An 11815-nucleotide genomic window follows, 5' to 3' on the forward strand; every position below is an offset into this window, starting at 1 on the left:
ATTTGGGGTCCTTTATTTCCCTCAACTTCGCAACTCGCATCTCTCAATCTCTCGAAAAAGGCGTTCCAGTGCTGTTTTCCCAGTCGGGGTTCTGAAGTTACGGATTTCCCACTTTCCTTGAATACAGCATAAATCCTTTGACGTCACTTGCGGAATGTAAAAAGCGGGATTTTCAAGTACGGTAATGAATTTACAACTGTAATTGCGATAACTGCTGAATTTAATGGGCGAGTACGACTTTACTCTTGTCTCTGACTTACTCTGACTCTTTACTTTGACTCTTACCCTTGTCCAAAATTGCTTGTTAACTGTACACTTTGTGTGTTAAACTCTTTGCCAACGCAGATAGCTTCCAATGTCGATGTTAACTTGTCACATTTATTCCGCACCTGAACTACATTAACACTGGACAAAAAATTCGTTGACTCAATTAAATGTTTTTGTTACTGCTGACAACATTATTACAGAAAGACAACACTGTTCTCTCCTCAGTGGTGGCTATAGTTGTCAAAAGTGGGGATAACAAAATGTATTGGAATATTAATGTAATAAACTGTTTGCTATTCTAGCGATGGCGACGGTTGGTTTAAACAGGCAGTGTGTTGGGTGACGAGGCGTGAGCTGTGAGCGGATAGGAACTCCTAAAAGTAAAGTACAGTACTGTACCATGTTTTACCGCTTGTGGGATTAAAGACTTGCGCGTTACATTTTATCGACAGGTGGAATTAATTGCTGGGTCTGTGACGTTTTTATATCCTATCTATCTATCTATCTATCTATCTATCTATCTATCTATCTATCTATCTATCTATCTATCTATCTATCTATCTATCTATCTATCTATCTATCTATCTATCTATCTATCTATCTATCTCCTGTCTGTCTGTCTATCTACATATAGATAGGTAGATAGATAGATAGATAGATAGATAGATAGATAGATAGATAGATAGACACACACACGCACACAGACACACACAATTTTTTGGCCCAGTACATGTCTAAAATTGTCAATAACCCCTGTGTTAATCTTTTCGCCAACACAGCCGCAACCAACGTAAACATCAAACGTTAATGCCTGAATTCAGGAATTAAAGTTTGGCACTAGACACCACGAAACAATTTTACTCTAGGTGATGACAATATTAAACCAGAAAGACACTTTTCTTTAGTTGCTATCGGTTACTCAACTGCCATTCACTGGATGACAAGAAGTTGATTATACAAACCCCATTAATATTTTTAATTACTTCTAATGTCTAGTGGAATTAATGGCTTTTTCTATATTTGCTTGTTGATGTGAATACAGGATTATACCTCTTGGGAACTTCCTGTGTTAAAACCCTCGTGGCCTGCAGGTACACATCATGTACACCTGACATGCCTTGTGTTGCAAAAAAAAAAATGCATGCCATGCATGGGTTTTAACCCTCGCAGCCAGCTCCAAAGATAACTTTTGCTGTGACATTTGTCACCAGAATTTTGTAATTACCGTACATTTACCACTGGCGATAAAACACCTTGAATGAAGCCATAAGTGAAATGTTTTCATTTCAGGCGACAAAATTACTCTCGGAAGATGCTCACTTTTTGGACGCCCTTCTCGTACAAGTGGGAAACACTCAAGAAAATCTGGCTCTCGGTGCACTCTAAGCAGCAGGTCACCCAGGCTCATGTCATTGAATGTGATTTGGATGTAGCAATAGAAGATATCATATCTTCCCCACAGGTGAACAATTGTAAACTACCAAATTCATTTGATCAGTTAACGTGCAAAAAGTACTTGTATGAAATGAGTCATGCTGTATTTACAGATACTTGGTTTGCGGCTCTGTGGATCTTTGCTCCTTGGCGTGGCTCAGATCTTTTCCAGAAAAGCAAACTATCTCCTTACAGACTGCAGTCATGCTTTGGCTAAACTCAAACTGTCATTCCGGCCAGGTAAGACATTTTGACTTAACACCTCAGGTCCTGTCAATAGTTCTTCATCGTCTGTTCAGTGTGACCTTTATAGATAATGTGAGGATAGAAAAAACATATTTTGAATAAAACTGCCATCACTCTGCTAATTGGGTGCATATACTCATTAACTGGACACTGAGTTGATTCATGCAAGAATGTTCAGGGACAGGATGGATATTTTCTGCAAGAATATGTCTTCCACTCAGAAAGCTCTGTCCTATCAAGTACATCGATTAAGATTTTGGCATCTGCTTGGACGTAACCTTTTTCATTCTAGACGCTCCATATGGGACAAACAGTTTGTCTTGTGAAGGGTTTGAGGCCGCAGTAAAAGAAATCCCTTTGAGTGAAGATTTTTCTTTCTTGTCTGACCCAAGGTACCTTTTTGACTTCTCATTTCTACACTTCACATGAACTTGATGCATGACAAGTTCAAACGGTCAATGTATTACGAAGCAAAACTTTTCTATGAGTAAAATGCTCACACCAATGAATGAACACAGTAAATATGTCTTCCTACACCTAACTGATAATGAAAAGTATGAAGTGCAAAGGAGGGCTGAATGTTACGTTCCTCAATTACATATCTAAACAAGTTTCTAATTGTGGAATTTTAATATTTGATTTCTATTTATTATCCATTTTGTTTTTCTCTCCATCAGTGACTTCAACATGGATATGGATATCTTTTCGCAAAACCAAAGCCATCCAGATGAAATCACCCTGAAGGAAATTTCTGGTAACCATTTGAAGAAACAGAAGAACAAAATTATATACAATCAGACAAATACGTTTTCGCGATGCAACTTTTATAATGTACAACTTTTAATCGTGTTTTTCAGATTACCTTTTTATCTAATGGTTTATAGCACACTGTTTTGTAACAATTGGCTATTTTTGCAGTACTTTTCACACAAATAAGAAAACCTTTCACCAAAATGGCAAAACATCATAGTTCGTCTTGCTTAACTCCTCAAACCTTCATAAAAAAATTATTTTTATATCCAACAATTAACACATCATATGAGTAAGCACACCACGTGCTAACTACACACTGGTGGGAAGAATGAAAAACATACCTGGCTTTAGCTGTCTGCGCACAAGGTATAGGCTATGTCAGTTTGAGGTCATACAAGTTCTGTAAACACACAGGGATCCAAATTTTAAGTATTTTTATTTCAGGTGTTTAGTGTGTGTCATGTAAACATCAAAACAAACACAACAACGAGTTTTTCCATGTCAAAACACACAGTTCAGACTCTCCACCCCCAAGATGTTGAACAGCCTTAAAAGAGAGAGAAAAAAACCCATTCATCTTACAGTTTTAGATGCAACAGTGCTTTTCAATAAAGAACCAAACCAAATCTGCAAGTACAGTAGCATTGCCCCAGATGCATTTCACATGTTGTTCCTGTGAGGTGAAGCCCTCTGAGTAGTGACTTGGCTTTTCATTGTCTCCTTGCGATCTGCTATAGATATGTCCCAGTGCAACGTTGGTCAGCTGGCTATGGACTTTCAGAGTCTGGGTCATCCACAAGACTTGTTTGGAGATGAGGGCGCCGGATTGGAGATGTGTCTTGGTTGGTCTCGTGAAGTGATCTGAACAAACATGTTAAATGTGTCTTTGTACCAATTCATCTTGAGCTCACTCATCGATGATGAATATGGTTTTGCTTTTTCATCCCACAGACTTTCTGACATACAGCGGCGCTCATTCAGATTTTACTGACTCCACCCCATTAGAAATTTTCAATGAGATACCTCACGAATATTCACTCAACCACCAGCATGGTACAACGATGCACTTTCTTCAGCATTCAATGCCATGTGTAAAAATAGGTGAAACCTCCTGGTTGAGAAATTCCATCTGTTTGTTCTTTAGATGGAAAGAGAAGAGACCATGCAGAGAAAGAAAAGTCCCTCGGTCAGTCACCTAAAGAGCAGACAACCTTTGCCCTTCTGCCTGTGCCTGACACTTGTAGGCACAGCCACATTTTAAACACCTAGTGTATACAGCAAAAGGAAATATCTGAGACCAAACATGCAAAAGTCATGTAATCCAACTATCCAATGACAGATGTGTTTGCAAAGACAATATGAATGGCCGTGGCTTAACAAAAAAACTGTTTATTTTTGCGTCACTTCATCAAGTAACCCTGCATTACCAGACTTTGAATATGATGTGATCATATTGTACATTTTTTGGGTTCGCAGTCGTAACGGCCCTCTGAAGGAAACCCCAACTACAATGGAGCCCATGACAAGAATGAGTTTAACACCTCCCCAAGTATTAGTATGCTTTAAGATTGTGTGAAACAAAACAAAGAAAATATGTTGTGCGTTAATTAAACAGAACCAACCAACTACGCCTGTCTGTCAGTGAATAGTAGTGAAAAATATCAACTGTATCAAACATGACATGACTCATTCTTCACATTTCCTCAGTTAGCAGAAAAAAGAAGAGAGGACGGAGGAAGCGCAAGTTGATTGTGGACCAAATGACAATTCTGACGGACAAGGCCATGCGGTTGCAGCTTAGTGACGACTCTGATCTGGTTGTCAGCCTGATCATGGCTCCCCCCACTCGGCAGCTCATGTACTGGAAAGAAAGCGGAACTGCAGTCAATTTGTTGATGCAGCCGTGCTCTGGTGTTATCGGGTCAGAGATTAAGGAGGTACACCACAAGCGCTTTCTCCTCCATGATCAGGTATAAAAATACCCATTTTAAACGTCTGATATTATTGTTAAATGCCATTTTTCCTTGACAGGCTTTTCCAAAGGATGTTATCCAGGTGACATATGAGGAGGAGGAGGCGGTCATGCGGCAAGATGACCATGAAGGTATGATACCTTGAATTCTCTTGGGCCCAACCGATTATTCTGTTGGCTGATTTCATCGGCTGATGCTACCCCTTTTCAAAATAATCATAATCGGGAAGACTCCATTCAATTCCGTCAGCATCTCGGAAGGTGTCACCAAAATTTTCAAAAGCTGAGAGCTACAAACATCTGAGCAAAATACATACCAATTTAATCGTAGGCAGCCGTCAGCAAGTGCTCTCGAGAGCCTTGCTTTTTTGGTTGTTTTTGTGTTTGTTTTGTCACTTTGTGTTTGTTGTTACGTCGTGTGGACCTGATGTGGACTTTTTTCAGCATTTTTTTGGCCACGACATTCATCAAGGAGTAGACTCTGTGTTTGGTGGTTGCGCCTTCTCGGCAGCATGGGTATACCAGCACTGTTTTTGACTGGGAGGAATGTCGGGGCCATTTTACTGTCGTTGCTGGACAGTCGCTTGTGTTTTCCGCCTGTAATGGGCAGCATTTTTCACAGCCCCGCTTTGTTCAGCGGAGAGATCGGTGCTGTTGAACGGTCTGCGGCTGGAGTGATGTAAGTCTTGAGGAGCCGACGATGAGAAGAAAGGAGCATTAGCGCGGAGCGCCGATGCGGATTTGGAATTGGGAGTCGCGGCTTGGAATTGAAGTGGATTTACATAGGACAGGAGATGTGAGCCAATCTCTTTTTCGTCAATGGACGCTACAGCTTCGTGTTTGCTTTCAAAACTTAGCTTGTAGCAGACGTGTGCACATTTTCAGCATGACGTCTCTGATCCACTGGTGAAAGGACACTTTGATCCTCTCCTCTTTCATCTATAGTGCTTCAGACAATTAAGTGTATGCAGAAAAGTGGTGAAGATTACATGACTGTCTGTGTCCTATGTGTTGTGTTGTGTTATTTTTGTTATTTTGACTTCAAAATGGCGCCGCGAGAGTGGCTGCCTTTCCAGCAGCTCCTATATTTTGTTGTTCTACTTCTTCCTTTCATAACTTTGCTGCTGTGAATTGGGAATTTCTCCATTGCGAGACTAATAAAGGTTTTCTTATCTTTTAAAATAATAAAAATTGGCAAATTATTTAATTTATTTATTTTACACATTGCTGTAATGCATTACAACATAGGACAAAGAATGTCAAAGCCACCCCACCCCAATAAAAGACAAACAATCCATTTTTTGCTGATTTTCCTCTCGGTTATAAAGTTAAACAAATATTAAAAGGACAAAGTGTTGAAAAACAGTCAAATGTTCTGCCTGCAAGTCATATCTTTATTGTTGTCAACATTTTTATTCATTAGATGTAATTTAATTTAATACCAATTACTTTGGTATTATTTATTGCAATGGCGGCGGCGTAGTTGGATTCAGGAGCATTGCACGGTGTGCAACAGCCTTAACATGACATGTTTTGACATCTGGCATAGGCATCTCTGGTTTTTATTTTGAAGTCATCAGTTCTGATTCTGATTCTGATTCATGGTAATGAAAGGAGAAAAAATTGTGATTCAACCTTAAAGGGGACCATAAGTGAATCGTGTTTTGAAATGAACATCACGATCAAGTTGATAATGTCCTACCTAAATTGATGGCCTCAATCTGAAGATGAATGAATTAGTTAACAGGGTTTTTTTTCTGTTTTTGACCTTGGAAATATGTCTTTTTTAAAGTTAAACAAATATTTAAGGGCAGAGTATTGCAAAACAGTCAAATGTTCTGCCTGTAATCCATATATTTGTTGTTGCAAACATTAAGGGACCCCAAAAGGTTATGTTATTCAAGTCAAGTACAACTTTATTGTCAAATGTGCAGTATCTGCAACATACAGCACAGATGAAATTTCTTCCCTCTCAAATAGACAACAAAATTGATTAAGATAAAGCGGTTCAGATAATAGATGGATGGATATATATATTTTTTATTCATCTGCCAGTCACTTATCGGATTTTCTTCTGCCGAATATCGTAATCTGCCTCGAGAAAATCCCTATTGTTTGGGCTCTATTATTTTTGCACACAGCATTCTATCAGCAGTCTTTTTGTTCTGTTCCAAACACTCCCTATGTCAGCTGACAGCAACATGAGTCCACTCAGCATAGAAAGCCTTGATGATTCTTCAACAGAAGACAAGCACACAGACGTTATATATTCCACCGACAACCTCAGTGACTTGGAGCTCAAGCAAGTAAGCCCAGCAATTTCTGGCCAAGTGTGAATTTCACTTTTATCATATGTGCTTCGTGTCTGTCAGGATGAACACAGATCGGACGCAGGCCATCCAGCGCTTCCATCAGAGGACTCCATGTTTGTACATCAGTCTCAAATGGAGCAGCATAGTCAGGTGCCTTCAAACTTTGCATGGCTCCAGCTTTTGCCTGCATTATTAATTGTTGGATTCAAAAGAACCCAAATACAGCCGCATAATGAAATACATGTTAAATGCGTTCTGTAACCATGCTTGTAACTCAAACAGTGACGGAAAATGCAATTAATCCATTCCAGTCAACCCGAAAAAACAGCAACAATTGTTGCAGTCTCTGTTTTGTTTTGTTTTTTTGGTCACATTGCATCGATCCAATGGTGCTCCTTCTTCTGTACCCGTTTGGCCACATGGGGGCAATATAAGACTGGCAGAAGTTGAACTGTTAATCGAGGCTGTTCATTGCAGTCATGCCTCTTGCAGTGATGGGGAGTTTAAAAATAAATATATATTTTTCGAGAACCTGCTCTTTTGGCTCAGCTCACTAGAAAGAGTTGGAATGTGAAAGAAACACACCTGTTTCTAATGATCAGGATCGTTAGCAGGCTTCTGCAAAGCTGGCTGATCATTTGAATCAGGTGTATTGGAAGCAGACAGCTAAATAGTAACTCTCGAGGACCGGATTTGGACTGCCCTGCTCCACGTAGTGGCACAAAAAAACATAAATGCATTTGAACTTATAATCATTTAACGTTTTATTTTTATCTACTAAGCTAATTTCAGGTGAAGCAACACTGGATCACTGCAAATCACACAACACAACAAAATATCAGTTACAATATGTAAAACAAATGAGTTAAGACTGCTATTGAGAAACACAAGGGCTGTGTCCAAATTCACATGCTGAGTCCTCAAAAGGCCGCATTTTCAGCCACATGACATAACTTCCGACGCTACTACAACGCACGTGATTTCCAAATTCTCGGAGGACACGTTGCAGGCTGGGTCTTTCAACGCCTTCAGAGGTTCCTTAAACTACCTCCGTGGACCACATAAACAGTGGCAAATTTGGGCAAGCTTTATGTGAATTTGGACAACGCGTGCAGTCGAGTCGTGCCAGAACTGACGTCATACTGCCGAAAATGAAAGATCATGCATTGATAGGCTAAGTTATGGTTGTTAAAATCATTGATCGGAAACTGCCAAGTTGCCTTCAGAACGGTCTACTAGCTTACTGCTCACATCTAATATAAAGTATCATTGTCATGCTAATGATTAGCATCAGTAATCATGGTTTTACAGCCTTTTCATTTCAAGCAATGGATATTTGAACAAAAATGGTGGCAGAATGTATGTAAACAGATAATAGAACAATGCTCACAGGCATTTTTTATTCATATATTCTTTTAAAATTACTAATATGACCGAAGCTTACTAAGTCCCAATTGAATAAGGTGTCTACAGTATTTTATTTTGTGTCTGTATGACTACTATACAGTACCGCCTCCTGTTGGTGAAGGCGGGCACAGCAGAAGGAGCAGCATACTGAATTAGATTGCAGCAATAATTGCCTAACAACTGTTTAATGATTTACATTCTGTTCAGTTGTGTTATTATTGTTTTTATAAGCATTATTGTAGAGTGCTACAAAATAAAAATAAAAAACAAAAGGGGCAGGAATGGAATGTAATAAGGGCATTTCCATTCATTTTAATGAGGAAAGATCATTTGAGATACCAGTGTTTTCAGTGCAACGTTGATGTCCCCTTCGTACCCCTTTGCTCCCAGTGACCAGTCGAATCGGAGCCTCTGCAATTAGGAAATCACATTAATAATTGGGAACGCAGTGTTCCTGAAGTATTTACCGGTACTCTTTTTTTTCCTCTCCCAACTATGTCAAGAGTGTAGTTTGAGAGTGATATAATGTTGCTGTACCTTTTTCAGGCTTGTCCGCCTTTGCAGAAGTATGAACATTAGGCAGCGAACTATAAGGACTGCTGCAGCAGATGGTTCCCGTTAACTTGTCCAAGGCCTCCCGAGAGATTGAGCTGCCACTACGAGTAAATAACTCACTCCTTTTGTAACTTGCAGTCTTTGCTGGGCAGCCAAAATTTTGGCGAGCAGCAGGCGGTGTACCAACAGGCACACATGCTCCTGAAATCTCTACAAGTAAGAACCTAAAAATAAAGTGTTTTCTTTTTTCTTATTATAGCTGCATGCTTTCTTGTTAATACCGTATTTACTCAAATCAGGGCCTTTATTTTAATAAACAACATAGCCCACTTAATTTGTATTAATAATTCATATGTTGCTAAAATGTTGAAGTATTCTTAAGTTTCTTTAGTTTTCAGTGAGATGTTGTAAAACTGGCAGTTTATAGTTCTGCCCTACCCTTTTTTTGTGAGCCACAAATAATCATTTGGTGGGTCGTCTCTGGCCCCCAAGTTTGACACATTTGCAGAATCCAACACACTGTGTGTGTGTGGGTGTGTGTGTGTGGGTGTGTGTGTGCGTGTGTGTGTGTGCGTCAGTGGTGTGAGGACACGTCGTTCTGCCTGAGGGACCTCTGCTCAGGAAACACCCGCATGCAGGTGGCTAGAACATTCCAGTGTTTCCTTGTGCTTCAGAAGGAAGGGGCTGTGAGTCTGCACCAGAGTGAGCCATACCAAGACATCTTTGTCACCCCTGGTCCTACATTATTTCTGCTGGAAAATGCCAAGACAGACGAAGTTTAAGAAGGCAAGAAAACAGTATTTATTTTTATCCATTCCAGAGCAACTTAAATTTCAAGTGAAACCCAATTTTAATTAACTGTTGAAAACAGAACTTTCATATGGGTAAAATCTTTATTGACATTTGTTACTATTGGTGCTTGAAAATGCTGCTGTTGAACAGCTATCAAAACTTGTATCCAACTGTAAATTCTCATTATTCATTAAATTATTAAGACATGAGTGGAAATTGTAACATTCAGGTTTGTTGTATTACAGTCGTCACTGTTATGTCACAGTTCACTTTTTGCGGGTTCACTGCATTGCAAATATTTTTATCATAATTAAAGCGTAATTATTCGCTATATTGGTGTGCCGATTTCAAGTACAAATGAATTACAACGGAACTAAACCCTCACAAAATGTTTTTGCAAGACGCCGTTGAATGGGCCACAAAACATTGTGACATAAATTTTGGCCGACAACAGAGGGCAATATTTCCCAAAATGACGCGCCCCTGAGCGAGATGGAAATTGACAAGTGAGTTTAATTCTTAGTCCACTAACACGGCATTGATTAGAATACCATGTTCGGACTTCTGGGTGGACGTACCATGTAATTTGGTCATAAAATAAAAATTGGGTTTATTTCCCCTTCAAATTACACTGCACATTGGTGGGAAATTCAATTTTGTTCGCTAATTTAACATACCGTAATCCATCCATCCATTCTCAGAACTGCTTATCCTCACAAGGGTTGCAGGCACACTGGAGCCTGTCCCATCTGATATGACATTGGATTGGATTGGATACAACTTTATTCTCAAATGTACTGTATGTGTAACGTACAGCACAGATGAAACATACAGTACAGTATGCTGTTATATAATATAGGCTCTTTAATTGAACTAGTGTTGGTAGCGCTGCTAGTTTAGAATGACTTGTGGTCCCTCCTGGTGAAGCAGACACACCCATAGCTGTCATGATTCAGTTTGGGACCAACAGGTGGCACTGTAGGGCTCCCCCTGCAGCTGCACACCTGTTGGTCATTAGGTAATTAGTGCTTTAAATGGACTCCCAGCCCGACCACTCATTGTCGGGTCATTGTTGCTGTTGGCTTCTGTCATGTTTTAGCTTCAGTCATGTTTTGGTCATGTTTTTGTTATTGAGAGTTTTTAGTTTCTGCCGTGGTGTTTGTTTGTTACTTTGGATTCATTTTGTTTTCCTGATTTTGTTTTGGATTTAGTTTTCTGTGTTTTATCAATACACTTCTTCAAATACACCCTGCTCCTCCCTCCTGCCTGCTCTTTGGAGTCCACCACCACCTCGCAAACGTGACAATAGCTTTATGATCCATCCATCCATCAATCCATTTCCGAGCCGCTTTATCCTCACATAGGTCAGTAGGCAGAGGACACCCTGAATCGGTTGCCAGCCAATCGCAGGGCACACAGAGATGAACAACCATCCGCGGTCACACTCACACCTCGGGACAATTTAGAGTGTTCAATCAGCCTGCCATGCATGTTTTGGGAGGAAACCCGAGTACCCAGAGAAAACCCAAGCAGGCCTGGGGAGAACATCCAAACTCCACACAAGAAGGCCAGAGCTGGGATCGAACCCACGACCTCTGCACTGTGAGGTCGACACGCTAACCACTGGATCACCGGGCCACCCCATCGCTTTATTAAATAAAGGTAATAAATTGAACACAAACACATAACACGCGACCTGCCGTTTGCCACAATTGACGCTGAGTAACTGAGCAGACACTTAGCCAAGTCGACTGTTCATTTGCTAACTCCGAGATCACACCGCAGAAGTCACAGATACTACATACATTACTGCAGAACATGAGGATAGCCGCGGTGCACCTCACATGTATTCATAATATGTATGCTTTCAAATATATGTAAATAATAAAATGTATATTTACTGTAGGTGCTACTTTGTGGATTTCGTGTGTCGCGGGGATGGTCTGCAATGTGAACCCTGCAATAAACCAGTCATTACTGTATGTTTAGCATAATCAAGTTTAATCCATATACCGTATGTATGTGGGTGGCTTTGTCTTCCTGTTGGGTGCTGTCACCCTTCTGGAAAGACAGTTTT

General features: G+C 40.1%; 1 protein-coding gene across 1 annotated transcript; it reads left to right on the forward strand.

The window, feature by feature from the left end:
- The first annotated feature begins 1579 nt into the window (after nucleotides 1–1579).
- Nucleotides 1580–9728, forward strand: LOC147211197 (double-strand-break repair protein rad21-like protein 1). Its single transcript, XM_086123430.1, has 13 exons — nucleotides 1580–1729; nucleotides 1815–1941; nucleotides 2240–2339; nucleotides 2625–2701; nucleotides 3438–3542; nucleotides 3652–3753; nucleotides 3845–3940; nucleotides 4408–4637; nucleotides 4732–4804; nucleotides 6863–6978; nucleotides 7045–7134; nucleotides 9085–9162; nucleotides 9525–9728. Exons 1-13 carry the CDS (start codon nucleotides 1580–1582, stop codon nucleotides 9726–9728), a joined length of 1548 nt encoding a protein of 515 aa, XP_085979556.1.
- Nucleotides 9729–11815: the final 2087 nt, after the last annotated feature.

This window comes from Hippocampus guttulatus, chromosome 1 (genome assembly GCF_054856545.1).
Source record: "Hippocampus guttulatus isolate MCC_2025c chromosome 1, RoL_Hgut_1.0, whole genome shotgun sequence".
NCBI lineage: Eukaryota > Metazoa > Chordata > Actinopteri > Syngnathiformes > Syngnathidae > Hippocampus > Hippocampus guttulatus.

Coding starts and splice junctions, on each gene's coding strand:
- LOC147211197 (XM_086123430.1), top strand. CDS start 1,580: ATGCTCACTTTTTGGACGCCCTTCTCGTACAAGTGGGAAACACTCAAG. Junction 3,543..3,651: donor CGGATTGGAGATGTGTCTTG/GTTGGTCTCGTG, acceptor TTCATCCCACAG/ACTTTCTGACATACAGCGGC. Junction 4,805..6,862: donor GCGGCAAGATGACCATGAAG/GTATGATACCTT, acceptor TCCCTATGTCAG/CTGACAGCAACATGAGTCCA.